At 46.4% G+C, this 27,267-nt stretch overlaps 1 protein-coding gene and 1 long non-coding RNA gene across 3 annotated transcripts; one reads left to right on the forward strand and one right to left on the reverse strand.

Moving 5' to 3' along the window:
* Positions 1–7,200: 7,200 nt before the first annotated feature.
* On the forward strand, positions 7,201–9,694 carry LOC309492859 (putative nuclease HARBI1). Of its 2 annotated transcripts, XM_082161916.1 has the most exons (4): positions 7,201–7,317; positions 8,231–8,401; positions 9,150–9,360; positions 9,502–9,694. In XM_082161916.1, exons 1-3 carry the CDS (start codon positions 7,246–7,248, stop codon positions 9,351–9,353), a joined length of 447 nt encoding a protein of 148 aa, XP_082018042.1. In that variant the 5' UTR covers positions 7,201–7,245; the 3' UTR covers positions 9,354–9,360; positions 9,502–9,694. The 2 variants fall into 2 exon arrangements, with proteins under 2 accessions (XP_082018042.1, XP_082018041.1); XM_082161915.1 differs by lacking the exons at positions 7,201–7,317; positions 8,231–8,401 and adding an exon at positions 8,445–9,064.
* A 387-nt stretch (positions 9,695–10,081) lies between these two features.
* On the reverse strand, positions 10,082–11,609 carry LOC309491230. The gene is made up of 3 exons (XR_014202973.1): positions 11,134–11,609; positions 10,714–10,802; positions 10,082–10,632 (listed from the first exon to the last, which is right to left on the reverse strand). It is a non-coding gene; the product is annotated as an uncharacterized lncRNA (long non-coding RNA).
* Positions 11,610–27,267: the final 15,658 nt, after the last annotated feature.

A 27,267-nucleotide genomic window follows, 5' to 3' on the forward strand; every position in this document is an offset into this window, starting at 1 on the left:
CTGATAATCACTTCCTTTGATTCTATACATCCCTCTTAATGATGCAAAAGACATGAAAGCGCCAAGTAAGGGGTTGCCAGATATCATAAAAAAAGCAAAACGCAATATAATAAGTAGACATGACGAAACATACTCGGTTACTAACGTAACCTCGGTTCGCTCTAGAAGAGGGAACGAGTACTGTGTAAGATATCTTACGCTAGGGGAAAATCCTTTTTCCGCGAGATATTGAAGCCAAAAATTATCCTTAATTTTGTAATAAAGCAAAACGCGTTGCGGCAGCATGCAGACATAGGCGAGGCAGCTCGCGCGCCTATTGGCTGCTCTGCGGCAACTGCAGCAGCCTATCGAGCGAGGCCTGGCGTGACGCCAGACCCAATGAGGGTGCTTCGCGCCCGCTGCGTCACGTCCCGCCGAAACGGCCGTGGTCTAGGCCTATAAATACCGCTCGCAGGCAGCTATTATCTGTTTTTTCATCATCGAAGCAACCAGAGCGTGCGCATGCACGGCAAGATACGCAGTACTCGTTCCCTCTTCTAGAGAGAACCGAGGTTACGTTAGTAACCGAGTACGTTCTCTTACGAGAGGTCTCTCGTACTGCGTAAGATATCTTACGCTAGGGGACCCAATGCAAAACGCTGTGCATGCTGAGATCTGACACCAAAGACCCAAGGGCGAAAGCCCGGGGTTCATATAGTGCACAATCACCCAGGGAACTCACAGGGAGTCCGGGAAGAGGGAGGGGCGAAGCCGCACTCTTCCACATATGGCAGCGTCACTTAGACGCGAATTTCATCATACAGACAGGGCGGGGTACGGCCTGAACTGATGGGGAAACGTGGGTCTTACACAGTTTGCCCAGGCACATCTTGTGCTACTGCTTTTCACTGTCGATCATCGAGCTGTGCTCAGTAGACGCAGCATTCTGAGCTGACAGCATCAGGTCAGATAATACTGGTTAACTAGACCGACAGCAGCCTGGCCTGCAGGGCGGGAACCTCTAGGTTGTAAAACCTTATAAATGTAGACGGGGAGGCCCAGCCCTGGCACGTGCGCTGCTCTGAGCGAGCGCAGGTTGCGCTGAGCCCATACCAGGAGGCGTTCTGCTAGCCTGTACAGGCTCCTGGACCTGAGGCCGCCTTGGCGATTTATGTAGGACACCACAGACATGTTGTCCGAGCGGACCAGGACGTGGCGTCCTTTTATTTGGGGACAAAAACGCGTCCGCGCGTTGTCTACTGCCAGCATTTCGAGGCAGTTTATGTGCAGGAGCTTCTCCCGTTCTGACCACTGGCCGAAGAACGGTCTGCCCTCGAGCAGCGCTCCCCATCCTGAGGTGGATGCGTCCGTGGACACCACTCTCACCCTCGAGGAAGTCCCCTGGCTTACACCTGATTGGTACCAGTCGTCCGCTCTCCAAGGTTTCAGAGCTGTGACGCACTTCTGATTGACCTTGAGGCGAAGCAGACCGGATGCCCACGCTTGGCGTGGGACTCGCGCTTTCAGCCAAAACTGCAGCGGGCGCATGCGGAGCAGGCCCAGCTGGAGCACTGATGATGCTGAGGCCATGAGACCCAGCATCTTCTGAATTTTCTTGAGCGGGACAGACGCGCCGCAGCGGAACGAGCTCGCTGTGCGCTGAATGTCTACCGCGCGCTGTGGTGATAGCCGCGCTATCATGGACAGCGAGTCCAACTCTGTGCCCAGGAAAGATATCGTCTGACTGGGGGACAGAGAGCTCTTCGCCCAATTGACTCTGAGACCCAAATTCTCGAGGTGATCGAGTAAAATGGTCGTGTGCTCTATGAGCACTGAGCGAGATTGCGCTAGAATCAGCAAATCGTCCAAATAGTTCAGTACTTGCACGCCCCTCATTCTGAGGGGTGCGAGCGCCGCATCCATGCACTTCGTAAATGTACGGGGTGCCAGGGATAAACCGAACGGCAGGACTGTGTACTGATATGCCTGGCCCTCGAAGGCGAATCTCAAAAATCGCCTGTGACGTGACGCTATCTGTATTTGAAAATACGCGTCTTTCAGATCTATTGACACGAACCAGTCTCCTCTGCGAATCTGCGCGAGGATTTTTCTGGTCGTGAGCATCCTGAACTGTCGCTTCACAAGCACTCTGTTCAGTTGCCTTAGATCTAGTATGGGTCTGAGACCCCCGTCTTTTTTCGGTACCAGGAAGTATCTGCTGTATAGCCCTCCTTCGCTCTGAACTTGAGAGAGAGGCTCTATGGCCCCTTTGCTCAATAGTTTCGCCACTTCGGCTCGAAGTAAATGTGCTACTTCTGTTTTACCGTGGTCTCGACGTGCGCCGTATAGAGGCGAGGGCGTCGGCGAAACTGCAGCGAATAGCCTCTTTTTATAATGTTTAGCACCCACTTCGAAACCCCAGGCAGCTTTGCCCATGCATCTGCATGAATAGCTAGGGGTTGAATACAAAGCGTGCTCCGTTCGCTCAGCGATGGAGAGGCTTCGGTGTGCTGTAACACAAGCGTCGCACTCGTGACATTTGAGGCAGGGGCGCGCTGATAACAGCGGGCAGATTACCCGCGCTCGACTCCTCTGCGGCGGTCAACCGAGAGGGGGAGGGCTGGGCGAGTCCCGTAGGAACTGTCATGTCTGTGCGTGGATGTGGGCGAGGGATAGCGGGCACATTTACCACACCGAAAACATTGATCGCTTGAGTGAAGCGAATGCACGTTGGTTTCGTTTTTACAGAAAACGTGAGACATGCATAACGTAGTGTTTGTGGGCACTGGGTAGTGGGCACATTTACCACGTTTGATGCGCAATCGATCTCAGTCGATTTATGTGCGCGAGCCCTGTGTGACGGGCTGTGCTTGTGTGTAGAGATGGACACTGGGCAGTGGGCATTCTTTCTACACATAAAACACCATCGGCCGTGGCCGGGACACCAGAAAATTCACTCTTATGGGATTTATCTGGGTAGCCGTAAAAGCGGCGTTTGTGTGCAGGCAAGCGTGCTGCGTCGCCGACTTGTTTACTGCAGAATACACTGGAACAGTCACATTTACTGGAACTGAACGAGCGAGAAGTTGCCATAGAAACAGAGAGCGTCAACATGCTGGCGTTTATTGCAGGCCTGCGTGCATTACAACAGGCTCGTTCACTGCAATATTGACATTTCCAGTCGCCTGAATTTCAGAGGGGAATGAGAAATGTATAAGAAAAAGAGGTCGGTCCGTCCGCAGCGGGACCAGAAAACTCTCTTTTCTCCTTACGCCAGTGACGCACGGAACACCATAGAAACGGTGTTTGGGTGCAGGCGAGCGGGTTGTACAACGCGCTCGTTGGCTGCAAAATGCACATCTGCAGTCGCCTTTCAGGGAACTGACAGAGCGAAGCATTGGCGGCATAATTTATCTGCCGCTAGACCGGGATTCGAACACCGGTCTCTCGCGCGCAAAAACCTGAGAGTCTGCCACTGGGCCACAGGGGGAGACACATTGTAATTCAGTTAGCGCAAGTATTATCAGAGAGCGTCAACGTGCTGGCGTTTGTTTGCAGGCATGCGTGTATTACAACAGGCTTGCTCACTGCAGTATACTGACATTTCCAGTTGCCTGAACTTCAGAGGGGAATGAGAAATGTACGAGAAAATGGAGGTCGGTCCGTCCGCAGCGGGACCAGAAACACTCTCTTTTCTCCTTACGCCAGTGACGCACGGAAACCATAGAAACAGTGTTTGGGTGCAGGCGAGCGGGTTGTACAACGCGCTCGTTGGCTGCAAAATGCACATCTGCAGTCGCCTTTCAGGGAACTGACAGAGCGAAGCATTGGCGGCATAATATATCTGCCGCTAGTCCGGGATTCGAACACCGGTCTCTCGTGCGGAAAACCCAAGATTCCGCCACTGAGCCACAGGGGGGAACACAAAGGCTTTCAGATGCACGAGCATATAAGAGAGCGTCAACATGTTTTCTTCGGCGTTTGCTTGCAGGCGCTCTTGTATTAAAACAAGCTCGTTTGCTGCAATATTGATATTTCCAGTCGCCTGATCAGGGAACTGAGAAATGTATGAGAAATTGAAGGTCAGTCCATCCTCGGCGGGACTAAAAACACTCCTTTCTCCTTTTGCCGGTGAGTGACGCATGAATGGGGCGCAGAGGCAGGGTAGCTTTCTTATAACATAAAGAAAAACTAACCCCGACAGTCCGCTTCCAGCTTCCCCTGTGAACGGCGCAGTTTGCGCGGCTCGAACAGAGGGAGAGAGAAAGCTAGCCCCGTGACCGTCCGCTCCTGACATCCCCTGTGAGTGGCGCGGTTTGCGCGGCTCGAACAGAGGGAGAACAGGTATCGTCCCCCAAGCAAGCAAAACAAGCGGGCGAACCGGCGAGCTTTGCTGGTTGGGGGGGGAGGAGGAGCAGTCTCGGAGAAGGATGCCAGGTGAGTCCTAAGAGTCACTATAGGCAGTAACTAGCTCGCAGTGAGGGCAGTCGCCGTCAGCGAGCGCGAGAGCTGCGTGATCCTCAGGAAAAGGGGCGTCTTGAAAAAGACGCCCAGCTCTTTTAGTGCAATGAGAGTGTGTGTCGCGGCGGCGATAAACACAGTAGCAGAGAATAGCGCAGCAGGAATAGCAAGGAAGGCGGCGCGGCCAGCGAATTCAGTGACTCGTCCCGCTGAAGGTGCTCTCTCTCAGACGGCGCGGCTTCTTCTCCAGCTCCAGCGATGCGTGTGCTTCGCTTGAAGGATGAAAAATCAGATAATAGCTGCCTGCGAGCGGTATTTATAGGCCTAGACCATGCCCGTTTTGGCGGGACGTGACGCAGCGGGCGCGAAGCACCCTCATTGGGTCTGGCGTCACGCCAGGCCTCGCTCGATAGGCTACTGCAGTTGCCGCAGAGCAGCCAATAGGCGCGCGAGCTGCCTCGCCTATGTCTGCATGCTGCCGCAACGCGTTTTGCATTATTACAAAATTAAGGATCATTTTTGGCTTCAATATCTCGAGGAAAAAGGATTTTCCCCTAGCGTAAGATATCTTACGCAGTACGAGAGACCTCTCGTAAGATAACTGTACATTTTAATTCAAGTTTAATTACACAAATGAGTTGCATTTTCAATTGTGGGCACTATATATATATATATATATATATATATATATATATATATATATATTTATTTTATTTTTTTTGTGTGTGTGTGTGTGTGTGTGTGTGTGTGTGTGTGTGACAAAAGTAATTTTAGATCACTCCAGTATCCAATAATCTAGTAGCACTGCGTTTGCACACAGGCACTCTGACGCACCACTGTACGTTTGCGTCATCATTGATTTAACTAGTCATTTCAATTAACTTAATCATGTCATTTCCTTTATATTTTCATTTCAATTCATTTAACATTTTAGCAAAAAAAATTTTAAATAAAAAAATCAAGTTTAGAAAATCTATGTGTCATGGGTGACAAAAACGCTCATTGAGCGGAACCCTTTGATGAGTCACGAGTTTCCCGAGGGAATGATTTGTGTGCAACACATCCCACTCCAACTCTGTGGGTGCTTCTCATTTCTTATTTGTGCATCCTCGTTTCCTTTCCTCGCGTCTCAGCTCCGCCCCCTGTAGGATGCGAGGGAAGGCTGCAAGGAAAAGACGCGAGGACGGAGGAATCGAATGTAACTTTTTTTAAAACATTGGAATACTTGATCACTCAAGCGTCACTTCATCGCGTCATCAGCAGCGCTCAAAGGATCTGCCCGTATGTTGTTGAAGTTTGTTTATTTAAGAAATTCATAATAAATAATAATAAAGAAAGATACCCTGTTGAAATATGTGAGATGTGTGGTTTATATAAACTGCAAAGGTAAAGTATAAATTAAAATGATTGTGACCGATGTGAAGGGGGAGGAGAATTTAGACGTGCGTCACGTTTAAGTCGATAAAACTCTTCCGCATAGGATACACCTGTGTATCCTCGCTCATGACTCCTCAGGAAGCCTCCTAACTCCTCGATCCTCGACTCCTCGCGGTGCAATTAGAGAATTGAGATGTCCTTCAAGATGGCTGTGCTCGATCGGTTTCCGGGTCATAGGATGGAGGACGGAGGAGAGAGGAGACGAGGAGGGATATTGAAAAGCACCCTGTAGCTGTGTCCAGAGAATGTCTAATAGGAAGAGAATTGGCACTCTCTGGTTACTTCCGGTTTCTGGACTGGCTGCAGTAACACGTCTCTGTCCATGCGGGGGCGCTCGCAGGCGAGTGCAGAATGAATGGAGGTCTATGATGCTAAACCATCAAAATCCACTTTTCTCAGGATATAATTTTTTGTCTAGTAATTTGAATGTTGTATTCGAAAGGAGATGCAAAGAAATTACACATTGCTGGGTGTTAGATTTTTTAGAGTCACTTATTTGCTTTAAAAAGTATTTTAAAATGTCAATGACGTCATACACATCGCTACGACCAGAGATACTGCTTGACGGCAATCCTTCAGTCGCTTTGGTGCTTTCGCGCTCTGCACTTTGTTTTCTCTCGAGGCATCGACAACACAGCTGACACAGGTAAATACACGAGCTAGATGAGTTTTTGTGTTGTTTGTTTCTGGTCCTGCTTCGGATGCCACGATGCCATCAAGCGATATCTCTGGTCGTAATCAGTCTTACACTGACCAATCAGCGTTCATTAGCAGAATGCTAGCGTGTTATGGGCAACAACAACTCAACCTGTAAGAGATCGAAAGGACATAAGTACTCGTTCATTCAATTTTCGACCTATAACCCATGTTGAACTTGCAAAACCTACAATAAAATCTGAGATTTCTCAACGGCAATCGGGTGAAAGAGACAAATTTAGCCGTCTAGCCCCATAGACTCCCATTCAGTCTGCACTCGCCCGCTATCACCTCCAGTGGAATTATAATGGAACTGCAACCAAGATCGATACAATGGGGCTAATAGGAAGTGCCAAGGCTCTCCGTAGACGGGCTCTGCTGTGTCCCAAAGTGAAGGCTGCGTCCTTCGAAGGACACGTCCTTCTAAGGACCCAGCCTACCCAGCCTTCCCAGCCGTCGAAGGACCCAGCCTACCAAGCCTTCCCAGCCGTAGAAGGACGCTCCGAGTCTAGCCTTCGTAGGATTGTAATTGCCACCAGGTGTTCCCCATTATGCTGTCGCCTAGCAACGCTGTGATAGGAGAGCTGTCATCATACGCGGCATCAATTAAAAATAAAAATGGAGCAAGACTACATAATTTTATTTTTCTTATTTTATGTTTTACTGGAGGAGATGGTGGGGATGTTTCATCCCAGGCGGCGCCGCCGGGTGATGTATCTCCGGCTTTGTCAAGACCGTGGCCAGGTAAAGTAAACTGGTTTGCTGCATCCCAATTCAGAATTTGCGTCCTTAATTGCTGGAGTACACAAGTTGAGACTGTACTTGAGTCATGTTATGATAGGCTACTTATGAAAATACAAAATACACATAAAGCTGTTCAAATGTTTAGTTATAGGCTAAGTTACCTTACGAAGATGCGATTTTTATGTAGTTTTATTCTCTTGATCATGGTGATCTTATTCAGGCATGTTTCCAGCGTGCTTTGTTTTAACGCAGTCGAAGCATAAAACACAAAACAATAAATAAACACAGTGAAATATACTTCTTAAATAAATACAGTGAAATATACCTCTTTAATATATATAGGTAGGCTACTCCCGCTCGCTTTCGGATGCAGCCTTTTATATGGCATGATGCATCTGTATAGCAACATTTCCTTAAAATTGTGCTCGTTTCATTTTCAAAATAACCTGTGGTTGACTGAAAGCAAGTACATTCGTTAAGTATTCACATACAAATGTGAAGTAATGAGGGTTTTTTTCTCTTTCACAGGACAGCAACACTACAAAACCATGGTATTTTACAATATGATAACTTGTTCTATAGTAAACTATTCAACAGTAAATTTAAATATAACTACCTTCAACATATTCAGAATTAAAATGCAACATACACATAGCCAAGCAGTAATATGAATGCAACAAAATATCTAAAAACCCTGACAAACAGTTTTTTATGCAGAATACTTAACTGTTCTTTTACTCTTAATATCTTAAGTAAATTTAATACAAGTATGCAAGATAACACTTGTACATAAGTAAGGTTTTAAATATAACCATTAATACTTAGTAAAAGTATTTTAAGTATCACTATATCTTCCAACAATTACTTTGTCACAACTTTAAACAATCTCTCTTTGTTTGTTTCCCTAAATCAGACCACACCCCTGTACTGCAGGATAAACCTGAGTGTGCCAGTGCTGGATGGGTTTTTTAATGACCGTGACACACGACCTGATTTTCGGCTGAGCAGGGAGGCCCTGAGAGTGCTGCTGGACCTGTTGAGAAGTGACCGGCAACACGGATGGGGTTCCACAATAGAGACCCTGGTATTTCTTTTCTGGCTGGCATGTGGTAAATCCTACCGGGTCGTCTCCAGAGCATTTGATATGCCTCGTTCCACTGTCCACCGCATTGTCCACCGGGTCGCTGAGGAGGTGGTGGCCATCCGCCACCAGGTCATTCGGTTCCCCAACACCCCAGAAGACCTGGAGGCAGTTTGCCGTGGCTTTGCAGGGCTGGCCAGACACAGAGCTTTCTTGAAAGCTGCTGGAGCAATCGATGGCTGCCATGTCCGCATCAAGCCTCCAAGCGGCCCTGATGGTCAATGCTACAGGAACAGGAAACTGTTCCCTTCCATCATCCTGCAGGCTGTTTGTGACCATCAGGGCCGCTTCATTGACACCTACGTGGGCTGGCCGGGGTCAGTGCATGACGCACGGGTGCTCCGGTACAGCCCACTGTACAGGAGGTCAATGTACCCTCCTCCAGGGCACTTCATCCTCGCAGACGGAGGGTACCCATGTCTCCAACACCCACTCCCCCTCATCACTCCCTACAAGAGGCCAGTACGAGGTGTGGGAGCCCAGCGCTTTAATCTCCATCATTCCAGGGCACGCTCCATTATAGAGCGTGCTTTTGGGATGATGAAGACCAGGTTCCGATCCATCTTCCTGAAAGCGCTGGAGGTGCACCACACCTTTGTACCTCATGTAAGTTAAATGAAAAATACATTTGCAAAAAACATAATTAACTTCTTTCTTCCAGACCATATAATTTTTTATTTTTTTATTTCAGGTCATCACAGCCTGTGCCATCCTCCACAACATCTGCCTTGGGGTTGGTGACATCATGGCCCCGGAGGATGAGCATGAGGAGGATGATGCGGAGGATGAGGGGGAGCATGTTTTGGAGACGGTCAGTGGGGCTCCCTGGCGTGACCAGCTCTCTGCAGAGGTGTCTGCCCTGGAGGAGGTTCCCATTGACCATGATTACTGGTAACAGGAGAGTCAGAGAACTTTAAAGCTATAATGGCCAAAACCAAAAATTTATTTCCATAGAATGGGTTTACATGTTGAAATTTTTGATGCTTTGATTTGAGGATGAGAATTTATTTTATTCTTCCCTCTTTTTGAAATGATTCAGTGAGATGGCAGCCGTCGATTGAGTCAGCCCTGCAAACCTGTTGTTAGACAATGCAGTGGACAGTGGAAATTATGCAGTCAAACACTCTGGAGACCATCCTAGATGATGTCCCACCCACCGGCAGAGAGGCCTTACCAGCGTCTCTATTGTGGAGCCCACCGGGGTCCAGCGGCACCACCAGGGTCTCCCTGCTCAGCTGAAATCTTAAATTATGTACTGTTCATTTATGTACTGTTCATTTAAATTATGTTGTCAGATGATATTTAAGTTATGTTGTAAATGGTTATTTATTATTTATAAAACATTATTTATCTATATAATTATTATTTTTTTCCAAATGTTATTATTGTATAAAATATTGCCTGTCAAACCTGTCATTAAAAAAAATAAGCAATGTCAAGAACGGTTCCTTTTTATTTCATATCCCAACACATCAAGTTACTTAAATAAACAATGCACAGAAATGGAACAAAAGTAATGTTTATTATTCATTTTAAATAAACTGTACACAAGTTTGGAAAAAAATACATAATTTAATATAACTTAGATTACAAAAATAAACTGTACAAAACTTAAGTTTCCTCTTTCCATTTAATTTAAATAAAAAATCCTCATTTATATATACATAAAAAAAATAAAAAATAAACTATTTCTCCACCATGCGCTCAAGAAGCGCAAACAGCCTGTCCATCCGGTCCCTGCTCTCTCGAGCTCTCCTCTCCTCTGCCTCCCTTTGCAGAGCCATGTCCTCTCTAATGAGGTCCAGCATCTCCTCCTCATAGTCCCGCTTTCTCCGTGCTCGTGGTGGTGCGGGTGCTGCTGCTGGTGCAGGTGCTTCTGCTGGTGCTGGTTCTACGGGTGCTGGTGGTGCAGGTGCTGCTGCTGGTGGTGCGGGTGCTGCTGCTGGTGGTGGTGGTGCTGGTGCTGCGGCGGGTGCTGGTGCTGGCTCCTCCTCACTGTGGCCACCCACTGCTGAACTTGGCCCTGGTGTGTCCTCACGGATTGAGGCGATAAGGACAGGGGGATTGGTAGAATGCCTCTGCCCCAACACCTCATTCATGAGGACAAACCAGGGCCACGTTTCAGCAGTGGGTTTCCCACCCACTCCCTCTCCTGTCCCAGGACACTTGCAATCCTAAGGCAGAACAAATTAACCATGGCTTGTTAACAACAACAGCACAATATTCAGAAAAGATGTGTGTATTAACTTTCTTACTTTGTATTTTGTTTTTAAGTTGTCCCATTTTTTTTTTTGCCTGCATGGGGGTTACCTTCCCCAGCAGGCCCATTTTCTCCAGAATTGCTCTAAAAAAGCAGAAAAGGGTACTTATGAAAAATTATAACACAGGGGTGCAAATGAAATATTAACATTAGTGCATTGTTAAAACTGAAAAAAAGACACATCAGGACATGCATTCAAAATAGTTTAGAAATCATATTTCTGGATACTCAAATGTGGTTAAAACCTTTGTAAACATAACTTGCATGACAGCACTACAAAAACACATAAAAGTGAAAACCATTGCATCATCTACTGCTTTTCTTATTGTTGTGGGTTTTCTAGGGTGAATGATATTTATTATAATACACAAGTGAGACAGATTACTGCAAATTTTACAAGTAGGTGTTGTCTTACCTCCAAGCCACGCTGGCGGAGTTTTTCACCCCGGTGAATAAATGGTCGTTTTCAGACCGCAGTTTAATAAACTGAGCGGTCTGCTCCTTGCTCCCTGAAAATTATTAAAGTAATTAGCACAAGTTTTGCGTCTAACCACCTGACAAATAAAGCCACCCAATGGTAACAAATGAGTTAAGATGAAGTTTATAAGAAATAAAAACTTGTGGCTTTTGACTGTGGTTTCGCTAGCTATTTAAGTAAATGAAAACATAATACTTACATTTAAAAGTGAATTTTCCCTCACCGGCCGAACTCGAGGACGCCATTTTTTCAAATGAAAATGCTTTCGTCACCGGCGCGCAATGACTTATGGGGTAGGATAGGCCACTAAGGATCCGTTTCTGTATCCTTCCTTTCATGGGGAAAGAAGGGTGCATTTGGCGTCGCTTTTAGCCTTCGTCGCGGCGCGATGACGCAACCGTCCTTCGAATACGGCCTTCGAAGGATGCATAACTGAATTGGGACAGCCTTCATCGAGCCGCGGTGACGCAATCGGCCTTCAAATGCGACCTTCCAAGGATGCAGCCTTTGAATTGGGACGTCCTTCGTCGCGCCGCTGTGACGTTTCGTCTCGCCGCGGTGACGCAATCAGCCTTCAAATATGGCCATCCGGTCTTCAAATACGGCCTTCGAAGGACGCAGCCTTCACTTTGGGACACAGCTTGTGTCCCAATGTGAAGGCTCCATCCTTCGAAGGACTGAAGACTTCAAGGATGCAGCCTATGCGTCCTCCGAAGGACGCACCATGTAGCCTTCATAGGATTTCCTAATTTGCGCAACCAGGTGTTTCTGATCACCGCTCCTCAACGGTGCGAGAGGACAGCTGCCATCCTGATAATTCATTTGATATAGCCTAATTGAGGAAACAGCTATGGAGCCAGAATTGGCTATTGTCATTTTTATGTTTTATATTTTACTGGAGGACATGGTGAGGATGTTTCAGCCCCGGCGCTGCCAGGTCATGTATTTTTGGTTTAGCCCTGTTTGAATATAAAACCCAATTGAATATAAAAAAGTCCAGTATTTCTCGCGCTCGTCATCGGCAGCTGTCACGGTTGCCAGGCGACAAGAACAGTCCTTGTAGGCTAGACCGGTCCGAGCGCTTCAGATGCGCCCTTTGATATGGGACATATCAAACTTATATGAGACTTTAATTTTCGGAACTGCATATTTCATTAAATATTCACGTACAAATGTGAAGTAACCTACTGAAGTACCTTTTTTCCCCTCACATGATTTTACATTAAACTACACAAAAGTATATAATGTAACAACCTTGAAAATATTCAGAAGTAAAATACAGGAATATCATAATATAAATACAAACTATAATAAAAACCCTGACAAGGAGTTTTTTCCCCTGCAGAATAAATACCTCTAGTTTTACTCTTGATACTAAAAACTTGTTATTAAAAGTACTTTTTTCAGAAATTACTCTTTTTGAAAGTCTAATTATTATTCTAATAAATTCTAATAAAAGTCTACATCATTTTTTTCTTATTTTATGTACTGTAAATGTTTGTTGATTTTGATATGTTTAACGTATGTTGTTAATAGTTGGAAAAAGTACTTTAATGTAGCCCATGGAACAAATGATTTTCATTTACCAATTTTATTTGAAAAAAAAAAAGGTATACAAGAGTTTGTTTCAAGTAGAAATTATGACTGTAAAAAAAAAAAACAATGTCCAGAACAATTCATTCTCTTTTATTTACACATTTAAAGTTGCATAAAAAACAATGTACAGATTTTCTTTCCTTTTAAAAAATAATGAAAAAAGTTAAAGAATATGTAGAAAAAAATATATATTTTTCAATCATTTTCTCAAGAAGAGAAAACAGCCTGTCCATCCTCTCCCTACTCTCCTGTGCTCTCCTCGCCGCTGGTGCTGCTGGTGCTGGCTCCTCCTCACCGTGGGCACCCACTGCTGAACTGGGCCCTGAGGACAAACCAGGGCCGAGTTTCAGCAGTGGGTTTCCCACTCACACCCTCACCTGTCCCAGGACACTTGCAATCCTAAGGGCAGAGCAAATTAACCATGGCTTGTTAACAACAACAGCACAACGTGTGTTTTTTTCTCCTGAATTGCTCTAAAAAAGCTTAACACAGGGGTGCAATCTTAAGTGCATTGTTAACACTGCAAAATATGACACATCAAGACATGCATACAAAATACTTAAGAAATCATATTTCTATATACTCAAATTTGGTTAAAACCACATAGCTTGCATGACAGCACTACAAAAACACATAAAAGTGAAACCCCATTGCCTTATCAACTTCTTTTCTCATTGTTGTGGGCTTACTTCTTTAGCATATTCATTTTAGCCTAATACACAAGTGAGATAGACTAGAGCAAATATTACAAATAGGTCGTTAAACTAATATTAGCACAAGTTTTGCCTCAAACTACCTGACAAATGAAGCCACGCAATGGTGACGAAGGAGTTAAGATGAAGTTTATAATAAACTTTAACTCGGTTTCGCTAGCCATTTAAATAAATGAAAACATAATACTTACATTTAAATGTGAATTTGCTGTCCACCACCGATCTCTATAGTCTCGACCGCCTTTAAAAATAAATAAATAAATGCTGTCGTCAACGGCGCGCAATGACTTATGGGGTAGAATAGGGTAGGATAGGCCGCTAAGTGTTCATTTATGTATCCTTCCTTTCACGGGGAAACGAAGGACGCATTTGGCATCGCTTTTGAATCAGGGTAGCCTTCGTCGCGATGACGCAACCGCGGCCTTCAAATACGGACTTCGGAGGATGCAGAACTGAATTGGGACAGCCTTCATCGAGCCGCGTGACGCAATCGGCCTTCAAATGCGACCTTCAAAAGATGCAGCCTTTGAATTTGGACGTCCTTTGTCGCGCCGCTGTGACGCAATCGGCCTTCAAATGCGGCCAATCGGCCTTCAAATACGGCCTTCGGAGGATGCAGCCTTCACATTGGGACACAGCTCGGGTGTGGCAGGAATATTGCCCGGCCTGATTAGCGCTAATGTATGGCAGGTGCGGGAGAGAGAGAGGTGGCGTTCGCATAGGCTTCCTGTTTCACAAGCTAAGGATAAAAAGGGCCGCTCAGAGAAGTAAAAGGAGGTTCGGGAAGAGAGGTTCGTGCAGTTGGGTTCTGTGGAGTAGTTCTGGGCACACGCTTGTTCGGGGAAGTTGTTTGGATGTGCATACTTCCAGACTCAGACGGTAAGTAGACAGGTAAGGATTTTCCCACAACCATATGTTCCTTCCTAGAGCTCACAACCAAGGAGAGAGTGGATTAGGAGGAGGTTTCAGCGAGGCGTTATAGTACTCAGAGCTCAGACAGCTCGAAAGAGGATAACACAGAAAGATACTTCATCAACTCAGCTGTATCACTCCGAAGTTCTAATGGAGAGCAGGTATAATCACTTCTCACAAACGTGTAAGCAGGGGTTGCAGCCGCTTCTCAGCAAAAGCACACCGCACTCGTGTTCACTTCAATTCCACAGCAATGAGTCAATGTGTATCAATAAGACAAAAGTACTGCAATTCACTCACACAATAAGGCTGATCAGAGACCTCAATCCCTTCGTTACACTCTCGTGGGAGATATTCAATACTCCGTTCCTCTTCAGCACACTCTGAAACGCACAACTTCCCCAACAGTCAGATTTACATTCACTGCATCCTCTTCAAGCTTTCCAAATGTTCATAAGATGAAATCAATTCACTTAACTCTCTCTCTCCCTTCACAGCACAGATCCAATCAATAAATCAGTCCAGCAGATTCCCACAGACGAACTCCGATCCAGCAGACTTCAACAGGAGACCTTCACATCCAAACAACTTCCCCGAACAAGCGTGTGCCCAGAACTACTCCACAGAACCCAACTGCACGAACCTCTCTTCCCGAACCTCAACCTCCTTTTACTTCTCTGAGCGGCCCTTTTTATCCTTAGCTTGTGAAACAGGAAGCCTATGCGAACGCCACCTCTCTCTCTCCCGCACCTGCCATACATTAGCGCTAATCAGGCCGGGCAATATTCCTGCCACACCCGGAACCGGAGTGGGATGTGTTGCACACAAATCATTCCCTCGGGAAACTCGTGACTCATCAAAGGGTTCCGCTCGCTGAGCGTTTTTGTCACCCGTGACATCCCCCCCCCCTGCCAATCGGTTCTAGTCCCTAGAACCGGTATTCTTCAATTCCATTCGCCATACCTCTCAGGTGGCTGTCCTCGGGTGTCCCGCTGGGATCGTCGGGGTGGTGAGGGCGGAGCCGCTCTTACTTCAACTTCAGGGTCCCTCGGGACCACAGCCCATCCTACCATGGGTACCTCTGGGACGGGTGGCGCACTTGGGGCCTCGGCCGCTAGCTGAGGATAGTTCGGACATGGACGGAGCAAGTTTCGATGGAGCACCCGTATCGGTCCTGGTTTCCCCTCGGGCCGTACCGAGTAAACTGGAGCATCAGGCCCTTGTCGTCGTTCCACCACATATGGTGTCGACTCCCAGCGATCGCTAAGCTTCCCCTTCCCTGGGCGCCGGTTGTCCCTCACCAGCACTTGCTCCCCAGGTAACAAAGGGGCCTCTCGGGCAGTCCGGTCATACAGCCGCTTATTCTTGGCTGCTGCTACACTCAAATGATCTGAGACTCGTCGATAGGCATCGAGCAGTTGGTGGTGGTGTCGATTCACCCAGTCAGTGGTACTATACCCTCTTTCTGCAGCCTCAGTCCCCAGGAGCAAGTCCACAGGTAAGCGGAGATGGCGCCCAAACATAAGGTAGGAAGGAGCATACCCGGTAATACTATGCACACTATTGTTATAGGCTTGCAACAGCGAGGGGAGCCTCTCGGCCCATTGGCCCTGTTGTTCACTCTCTAGGGTCCCCAATAACCCCAGCAGGGTCTGGTTGAACCTTTCGCACCCCCCGTTACCCTGAGGGTGATAGGAGGTCGTATGGGTCTTCCGGCACCCATAAAAGTGGCTCAGCTCTTGGATGACTCGAGACTCGAAATTTGGACCTTGGTCTGAATGTAGGGTCTCCGGGCAGCCAAAAGGTTGTATCACTGCCCTCCAAAGGGCGCTGGCTGTGGTAACTGCCATCTGATCTACAGTGGGGACGGCCCAGGCGTACTTAGTGAATAAATCCGTCATCACCAGGATATTTTGAAATCGATCCGTCGGCCGACCTAGAGTCAGGAAATCAATTCCTATGATGTGCAGAGGTGCTTTAGGCCGCAGGGGGACCAGTGGGGCTCGAGCTTCCTTCCTGTGTTTGAACAACGTACACCGTGGACAACTCTGCACAAACTCCTCAACTTTCTTTTCCATCCTAGGCCAGTAGAAATACCTCCTCAGCAGCGACAACGTCTTCTCTTGGCCCTGATGGCCAGTATGGGTATGGTATGCGGTCAATAGCTCCGAGACCTGGCCCTCCGGTACCACCACCTGATGTACTGTCTCCTGAGTTCTGGGATCTCGCATCGAACGGCAGATTACCCCTTCTCTAAGTCGCAGCCTCTTCCACTGCCTTAGGAGCTGTTGTACTCCCGCCGTCTGAGCCCGCCTTCCCTCTGCCCTCGGCATGTATCCCTGTCTAAGGTACGACGTGACCTGACACATGTCTACATCTCCCTGCTGCAACCTTCTCCACCGCCCGGGGTCCCACTCCCAACTGGACGGAACATCCCTCAAGGTCCCGGGAGCTTCCACCATTGCCACCAACAACTCATCCTCGGGGCCAGGGGTACAAAGGGACGTTTGCTCGTCCCTCCGGGTGGCTGGGAGTCTGGACAGGGCGTCCGCATTTACGTGTTCTCTGCCGGGTCGATATTTAAGCTGGTAGTCATAATTTGCCAGTTGGGCCACCCAACGCTGTTCTACTGCCCCCAACTTGGCAGTCTGCAAATGTACTAACGGATTATTATCCGTAATCACCGTCACCTTGGCTCCCCACTGGTAATCTTTGAATTTCTCCGCCATGGCCCACTTCATTGCCAGTAGTTCGATTTTAAAGGAACTGTAATTCGCCGCGTTCCGCTCTGCGGGATGTAAACTTCGGCTTGCGTATGCAATCACCCTCTCGTATGCAATCACGGCTCCCAAACCTGCGTTGCTGGCGTCACTGTACAAAAGGAACGGCAGGGTAAAGTCTGCGTAGCCCAATATAGGGGCCCTCAGAAGTTCCTGCTTGAGGTCCCGGAAAGCAGTCTCACAGGTCGAGTCCCAGTGCACCGACGGAGAGCCTTTGCCACGAGCACGTCCGGAACCAGCGAGGAGTTGGTTCAATGGTTTAGCAAGCCCAGAGAATCCTTTTATAAAGCGTCGATAATATCCCACGAAACCCAGAAACGACCGCACCTGTCTCACTGTCCGGGGCGGCTCCCACCCTTGGACCGCCGCCACCTTCTCCGGGTCGGGGGATATCCCTGCAGCACTAACACGATGCCCCAAGAACAGTACCTCCTTCCGCAATAACTGCCATTTATCTGGCCTAAGCTTCAGCCCATATTTCTCCATGGCCCTGAACACTTCTTCCAGATGGTACAGGTGAGTGCGGAAATCAGGAGAGAAGACAATCACATCGTCCAGGTAGACCAGCGTCGAGGTGACCAGTTGTCCTCCTAGACAGCGCTGCATCAAGCGCTGAAAGGTCGCAGGAGCATTGCACAGGCCGAACGGCATCTGGTCCCATTCAAATAACCCAAACGGGGTGGTAAAAGCTGTCTTCTCTCTATCTCGGTCATCTACCTGCACCTGCCAGTATCCACTCGCCAAGTCCAATGTTGAGTACCATGCCGCTTGGGTGAGACTGGTGAGTGAGTCTTCAATCCGTGGCAACGGGAATGCGTCTTTCTTCGTTACACTGTTAAGTTTGCGATAATCAACGCAGAATCTCCAAGCTCCCGTTTTCTTCTGAACCAGGACGATGGGCGCTGCCCACGGACTACTGCTCTCTCGAACGATTCCTCCCTCCAGCATCCCTTTCAACAGGCCACGGACCTCGGCATAAAGAGTAGGTGGCACTGGACGGTACCGCTCTCGGCTAGGCATTGCTTCACCGGTGGGTATTTGATGCTTCACTACCCCTGTGCAACCATAGTCCTCCTCATGGGTCGAGAACACATGTTGCCATTTGCTCAAGAGCTTCTGGAGCTGTAACACTTGTTCCTCCTCCAGATTCTCACCCTTCAAGGACTCACCCATCAAATGGGTCGGCACCCCTCTTCCCACAGGGCCCGGTTCTACCTCAATTGGGCGGACGGCAACTTCCACCACCGCAGAGCTCACCTGCCTGAAGCAGACATCCTGATGCTCATGAACCTGGACATGACGTACAGAGGAAACTCGGACCAGACGTTGGTGTCGACGAAGGAGCACGGGGTAAGGGTGGGCGTTCCGCACCTTTACTGAGACTCGCCCTCGGTGGATGACCGCCAGTCCGTGCGCCACTTCGATGGGCTGACAGTCCTCATGGGGCTCCACCAGAACACAGGTTCCCGACCCCCGGGGTCCCGCAGGCACTCGGACCCAAAGAACGGTCTCGCTCTGAGCTGGGACAGACAAGGCATACCGACAGGCAACTCGACCGATGTCTTCTCTCTCCTGCACTTGACTAGCTACGTGCACACTTTGGCAATCGGCCAGAATTCGGTCCCAGTCCTGCCTCGCCGATGACAGCGACGTCCGAGCCGGCCGGCCCCGAAACAATTCCTCCCAGCAATCCAGTATAACATTCATCCCTAGGAGTGCTCGGTGAATGCCCAAGCAATGATCTCTAACGATAACGACCCCTTTCTGTTGGACGGGGACCCCTCGGACCAGAAAGTCTACCATGATGTACCCAGTGTAGGGAATGTCCAGACCATTTGCCCCCCGTAAAATCAGCCTAGAGGCTTCCATTGCTTGGAGCCGACGATCTGCAAACAACTCCTGGGCCAAACTCTCTGAGAATAATGTAACTTGAGAACCTGTATCGACCAGACAATTTATTGTGATTCCGTTAGCTTGAACCTCCACGGTGGGACAACGCCCAACCCAGTCATCTCGTAAAGCAGGAACAGAAGGAGGGTCACATGAAGGGGTCCCGGCCACTTGACCCACAGTGGCCGGTGGGACTAAAAACCCCCTTGAGAACCCCGACGGAGCCCACACTGACGACTGATGTGTCCCGGGTCTCCACAATTATTACAAATGGGCCTTCCTTGGTCGTCCCACTGGAACCGGGGGCCCACAAGACGTAGGGGGCGGCGCACAGGACCTCGCCCCTCCTCTGAATACGACTTCCCTCTCACCATCGATCCGCCCTCGACTCGACCCCGACGAAGTTCACCCAACAGGTTCCGAGATAGTTCCGAAATCTGGCCCTTGACATCCTCTAATAGTTCAGCTCTCAGTTTCTGTTTCCAATCGCTCGGCTCGACAGGCACAGGTCCACTGGCACTACTTGCTGCCACGCAAATCGGGGTACGAGTCGTCTCTCCCTGATCTAGTTCCAACGCTAATGCCTCTTGTCGCAGAGCCTCGAATGTCATAGCGGGGTCTCGTCGAAGCTGGAGTCGTATGCCCTGACGTACCGGCCCCTCGCGCAGCCCCAAGACAAATTGGTCGCGTAACAAGACATCTCCTTCACCTAATCCATGATCCTGTCGTCCCTTCAGCCGGCCAAACTGCTCCCGCAATTTCAGGGAGTATGCCCGAAGAGTCTGCTTAGGCCCCTGTTGGTAGTTAAAGAACTGGGCACGAAGAGTGGCCACCGGGGTAGAGTCTTCATACAATCCTGACAAGAAATCCGTGTGGCTTCCGATGCAGCAAGAACTTCTCTTTTGGCTTCTCCTTCCAAAGATCCCAACACAAACTGTACTTTCTGTAATGCACTCAGTCCCTGTAATCCAGCCAGATATTCCGTCTGCGCCTTCCAATCGTGTAAGCCCAACTCTGATCCTGGCCCTCCATAGCGCTGTGCCCAAGGAGCTCCCATAAAGATCAGCATGACTTGCGGACGAGCCGCTGGTGCCTCTTCGTCCACCATCGCGTACCTGTGGCCGCTACAACTCACGGTGGGAATCCTGCCGACTACGCCACTTTATGTCACCGGTGCGAGCCGGGGCGGACTCGGATGACCAGCCACCCCGGACTTTAGACACCACCGTGAGGAGCCAACACCACAGGTCCGCAACAAATGGACAACGCAGACAAGAGATAATTTCAAAGGAGTAACAATCTTTATTGAACACAATTTATCAATGAGCACAAGCGTGATAGACTTCCGTGTCTTCTAGGTCTTCTTCAGCTACGGTTAGGTACTGGTCGCAGCTTCGCCCTGACGGCGACTTCGCCAATGATACGGCTCGCTTCAGGACTCGGACGGTGAATAGACAGGTAAGGGTTCTTCTCTATACAGAATACTCTCGTCAGTGCACAGTAGTGGGGCGTTAATTCCAAGCTTACTTCACCAGCAATGCTGCATTCTTCAGGACTCGGACGGTAAGTAGGAAGGTAAGGATTCTTCTCAATACAGGATACTTTCGTCAATGCACAGTAGTGGGACAATGATTCAGGAGCTTACTTCACCAGCGATGCTGCATTCTTCAGGACTCAGACGTTGAGTAGACAGGTAAGGGTTCTTCTCAGTACACAGTACTTTCGTCAATGCACAGTAGTGAGACAGTGGTTTAAAAGCTTACTTCACCAGCGATGCTGCATACTTCCAGACTCAGACGGTAAGTAGAAAGGTAAGAATTCTTCTCAGTACAGGATACTGTCGTCGGTGCACAGTAGTGGGACAATAATTCAAAAGCTTTATTCACCAGCGATGCTGCGTTCTTCAAGACTCGGAAGGTGAGTAGGCAGGTAAGGGTTCTTCTCAGTACAGAATACTTTCGTCAGTGCACAGTAGTGAGACAGTGATTTAAAAGCTTACTTCACCAGCGATGCAGATTTCTTCAGAACTCAGACGGTGAGTAGACAGGTAAGGGATCTTCTCAGTACAGAATACTTTCGTCAATGCACAGTAGTGGGACAATAATTCGAAAGCTTACTTCACCAGCGATGCTGCATACGTCCAAACTCAAACGGTGAGTAGACAGGTAAGGGTTCTTCTCAGTACAGGAAACTTTCGTCGGTGCACAGTAATGAGACAGTGATTTAAAAGCTTACTTCACCAGCGATGCTGCATACGTCCAAACTCAAACGGTGAGTAGACAGGTAAGGATTCTTCTCAGTACAGGACACTTTCGTCGGTGCACAGTAATGGGACAATAATGCAAGGGCTTACTTCACCAGCAATGCTGCATACCTCCAGGACTCAGACAGTGAGTGGACAGGTAAGGGTTCTTCTTAGTACAGGATACTTTCGTCGGTGCACAGTAATGAGACAGTGATTCAATAGCTTACTTAACCAGCAATGCTGCATACTTTCAAACTCAGACGGTAAGTAAAATGTAAGGATTTTCCCACAACCATATGTTCCTTCCTAGAGCTCACAACCAAGGAGAGAGTGGATTAAGAGGAGGTTTCAGCGAGGCGTTATAGTACTCAGAGCTCAGACGGCTCGAAAGAGGATAACACAGAAAGATACTTCACCAACTCAGCTGTATCACTCCGAAGTTCTAATGGAGAGCAGGTATAATCACTTCTCACAAACGTGTAAGCAGGGGTTGCAGCCGCTTCTCAGCAAAAGCACACCGCACTCGTGTTCACTTCAAATCCACAGCAATGAGTCAATGTGTATCAATAAGACAAAAGTACTGCAATTCACTCACACAATAAGGCTGATCAGAGACCTCAATCCCTTCGTTACACTCTCGTGGGAGATATTCAATACTCCGTTCCTCTTCAGCACACTCTGAAACGCACAACTTCCCCAACAGTCAGATTTACATTCACTGCATCCTCTTCAAGCTTTTCAAATGTTCATAAGATGAAATCAATTCACTTAACTCTCTCTCTCCCTTCACAGCGCAGATCCAATCAATAAATCAGTCCAGCAGATTCCCACGGACGAACTCCGATCCAGCAGATTTCAACAGGAGACCTTCACATCCAAACAACTTCCCCGAACAAGCGTGTGCCCAGAACTACTCCACAGAACCCAACTGCACGAACCTCTCTTCCCGAACCTCCTTTTACTTCTCTGAGCGGCCCTTTTTATCCTTAGCTTGTGAAACAGGAAGCCTATGCGAACGCCACCTCTCTCTCTCCCGCACCTGCCATACATTAGCGCTAATCAGGCCGGGCAATATTCCTGCCACACCCGGAACCGGAGTGGGATGTGTTGCACACAAATCATTCCCTCGGGAAACTCGTGACTCATCACAGGGTTCCGCTCGCTGAGCGTTTTTGTCACCCGTGACATATGTATTGAATCGAAATTCAATTCAAAACCATGAATCCCCACCCATAGTTCTTAACCCTTTCGCACATACGATCACACCGCCGGTGTGATCAGTCTAGGCTGGTCCCTGGAGCGTACGATCACACCGGTGGGATCAGTCTAGGCTGGTCCAAGCGGCAACCTCACTGTCTCTGTCTTGAAACCAACACGGAAGTGAATTCAACGGCAATTCATCGACTGGCCGCTTGAGGCTGGGTGTAGAAGTGAGTAAAATATGTATCTCCCCATGCTAAAATACCCAACTTTACAGCAGAAAAAAACACATTTACAGCCTGGTGCAAAAAGTGGCTTTGGTCTATATAACTTATTTTTCCCTTCATGACAACTGTGAGGGGGGTGTTTTTTTTTATAACTCATCTGTTTAAATTATATTAAGCCTTAATTTCTGCATAATTAAGGGCGTCCACTTTTGAGTGACAGGTGGATTTCGTTGCTGTGGTCATTAGTCATCATTAGCCGTTTGTCTGCTGTCTGTTGGCCGTCATGTTACCTCAGTTCAGGGTTCGAAATGACTTAGGACTCTTGGGGGGTCCCCTAAAATTAAATTATTAAATTATTAAAAATTCTGAAGACTACCTTGCTATACTACACACTGTAGGCAAAATTATATGGACCAATGTTGAAGGTGGGATAATGGTCTTGGGATGTTTTTCATGGTTTGGGCTAGGCCCAGTATTGTAGTGGTGTCTGGAGAAGTGGCTATAATCTAACAGGTAAACCTCTAACTCTGGAGCAACAAAGTTACAAGTTCTTTTTCCTCTTTTTCTCTCCATGATGCAGGATTCTAAATTAAGAAAAATAATATTAGCTTCCTAGATAGCTTACCAAGCTCTTATACTCATTCATGCTCAAATCACATTCACTTTAATCAACTCACAGACTTGAATTAAGTCCTGGTTATCTTTCGTAATCACTGACTGGACAAGTAGGTTATTATGCTAGCTTTGAATAACTAGTCTGGCTGCTTGGTCTGCTATGGAAGTTTGTTTCCGCCACAGAATAAAACATTTTAAAAGATAATTGCGACTTTTTATCTCACAATTCCGAGTTTACATCTCACAATTCTGACTTTATTTCTCAGAATTGCGAGATATAAAGTCAGAATTGCGAGATATAAAGTCAGAATTGCGTGAAATAAAGTCGCAATTGCGTGTTATAAAGTCAGAATTGCGAGATACAGTATAAAGTCAGAATTGCGTGAAATAAAGTCGCAATTGCGTCTTATAAAGTCAGAATTCAGACTTTTTTTCTCGCAATTGCGACTTTAGGCTATATCACGCAATTCTGACTTTAATAACCTGCAATTGCGACTTTATATCACGTAATTCTGAGATAAAAAGTCCGAATTGTGAGATGTAAACTCACAATTGTGAGAAAAAAAGTCAGAATTGTGAGATAAAAAAGTCGCAATCACCTTTTTTATTTTTCACTCTGTGGCGGAAAAAAGCTTCCATAGTCTGCTGTTAGCTGGCAGATCATTTGTCTTCATACACATACAGCTAGCAAGAAACGTTGACAAATGTACTCTTCTAATCATTACACTGGGTATCTAGTTAATGCAACTTTTGATATAGGAACTCGAACTCCTAATATTTTACTATAAGCAATTATGGAGATATAAATATAATCGAAGCACTTACAGGATTTTCATTCAGGATTTCACTCTTTGTTTCGTTTTGCCGCGTTCAGCTACAGTGTGTGTCTGCGCTGCGGGAGCACCACAACAACAATCTGTGATGCTGTATAGGAACTCACTCGGCTAATAGCTGCCCTGATTGCTGCCTCGCGCTAGGAAATAAATTAATTACTGTTATAAATATATAAAACGTCACTAAAGACCTATAATTTTCACAATAATTTTTAATGTTAAAATATATTTGTCGGGGACCCCCCAAAATCCAAAAATAAATTATTATGGGGGGTCCCTAATGACTTATGGAGGGTCCGGAAACAATGGACTTCCATATGAAAGAATTATAGCCACGTTAATAACGTTTGTAAGAAACCAAACCGTTTGTAAATCCGTCAAGATTTCAGCGAGATAAGAGGATTTGTGTTTGTGCTAATCACTCACCTTACTTCAGATACCACAGAGCTCGCCAGAAAGCTTCCCTGTGACAAGATGGCCGCCGGTGATGCCGATCGAGACTCCGCCTTAAGACATCTAGGCCGTTTCTCAATATGCGTTCTTGTCTGTACTTGTGTTCTTGTGAACTTGTGAAGCGTCATCATTCGCTGCCCAAGTACTGTCCCAATACACAAGTTTGTATTTTGGCAAGAACGGTTAAAAATCCCGGAAGTGTTCTTGACACGCCCATTTTACAGAGGATGTAAAGTACTATAATGATAAGTACTAAAAAAACTATACATTTAGAGTTTGTACAATACACACTGATGTCTATGGAAGAGGCAATAATAATCCTTTCCATTATAATTAGACACGTTTTATTCATATCAGATACACATTGTGTAAGTAACTTTAAAGTTTACTCTAATCTTCTCCCAGTTCACCAGCCACTTACTTTTATGTATTTCAGGAGAAGTGGATGAATTCACTTTTTGTAAATCCAACAGATCTGATTCTCTGAACTGCTTCTGCGGCACAAACTAAGATGGTGCATGGCGCCCATCGCACATACAGCTCAACTAACGCAATCGTTATAAAGGTGTTTAAACAACAAAACACTTCCACTTGCATATATTTGACAATCGGAATATCAGATATTTCATGTCATAGCTAACAAATTAGTGAATATTTTGAATATAAAATGAAAAATGACATAAAAGCAGATCATCATTCATTCAGCGCTGTTGTTGCTGCGGTGTGTCACGTGACGAGCAATGACGCGTCACCATGGAAACCATAAAGTGACACGTTCTAAATAACGGTCGCCTTGAAAAACTCACGGTGGGGCAATACAGAATATTTTAAATTTACGTGTGAAAGGGTTAAAGGGGTCATGAACTGGATTTTTTTTTTACTGGATGATTTTTACATTACATTTTTTTCATAATTAAAAAATAAATGGCTATTTTCTCCTCCTGATTTTAGATTTTAACAGACAAACTCTGTTTGAAGGGGCGTGTCTGCTGTGAGACTTCAGTGTAAACGCCCACTACTGTGATTGGCTAACATCTTTTCATATGAAATAAGTGGAGTAATGTGGAACCGTCTCAAATTATTTTATCACAAATCTATTCCCATCACATAAAAGGTAGCAGCGATGAGCATTGAGCAGATGACAGACAGTCTGTTAATCGTGTGAATACGGTGATCTCATCATTGCAACGTGATATCTGCACTCTAACGAATGCTTTCACCATAAATAACAATGCAAACACGATGTAAATACAGTAGGAGCTTCATTGTGCAGTGTAACAGCATCATTGATTACGGGAGTTTTAGCAAGTGCCCAGATAAACTGTGTGATTGACATCTTAGGCGATTGTAAAAGGAGCATTCTTCGATCGCTTTCTGCATATAATTTAATCACAATTTAAATAACAGATTATTTTCATTTTACTAAGTGAAACAATGTGAAGTTGATCGTTTAGGCACTGGCTTTATTTACTGATGCAAAATCAATAACCAAATAATCCACTGTGAAATGTACCATCAAATAATGCACTGCTGAGACTTTTCACAGTAAAAAAAAACTAAAAAAACTAAAACACTTTCCTAGCATTAGAATCCTTTGGAATATAATGTAATTGATCTTGTTTCGATCTTTTCTCATTCTCATGTCACTATTCACCAACATGCCATTGGGCGAGGCCAAAGACGCGTTGACTTATTGAACAGATATTTTACCGTAAAAATGTGTAATCTATCCAAAACTAATCAACGAAATGTTGTCTTTCATTTGTCTGTAACATAGGTCTTTCGTTTTTATTATAAGGAATATAAATGTTAATTTGCAGTTTAATACGTTGCTTATACAAATACATTTTATTTCAACATATTTCAGTCGATTTTTACTCAGTATAGCAAAATAGTTTGCTAAAAGCAGATCATTCATTCACACACAGAAACGCAATTCAAATTTAAACCGTCTTTTTGCGAGTTGTGGTAAACAGCGCATCTCTGCCGTTCATTCATTCACACAGAAACGCGATTTACTTGAGAATGAAAAAAAACTTACTACAGTATTCCATCCGTTGCTCCTCGAAATACCAGCACTTCTGAGGTACGTTTTCCATTATTATTATTCCTCACAGCGCTGCGAGACAGTGTAAACAAGTGCAATGATCTGAATAAACTTGATGTGTTTTCTCGAGCTGATATGGGGGCGTTCACAGTTTGTATGGGATCGCCTCAGTCATTTGCGTTTGAAGAGCGCGCGCTCTCCGTGGGCGGGGCAGATTAAAACGTAATGAGCTGAGATGAGAACTGACATCTCTCTCTTTTCATAAAGATTACATAAATGTGTCTGTGTGCCTGTTTGACTTAGTGTTCGCTGAGTTATTGTTCATTTTCGGACGCGTTTCAGAATGGACTACACTGACAGAGAGAAGGCAGAACTCGCTTCGTGTTTATTTTTCTTTATTTGGCGAAAAGCACAACACTTTGTTTTTATTGTGAGTATACACAAAAATAATACACATTTAACAGAATCGATTGATGTATGAAACTTGTTTGTAATATCAAAGTCAACAGAGCAAACTGAATCTCTTTTGAACTGATAAAAAAAAAAGCGAGCTGGTATCG

This window comes from Leuciscus leuciscus (assembly GCF_965113295.1).
Source record: "Leuciscus leuciscus genome assembly, chromosome: 2".
Classification (NCBI taxonomy): Eukaryota; Metazoa; Chordata; class Actinopteri; order Cypriniformes; family Leuciscidae; genus Leuciscus; species Leuciscus leuciscus.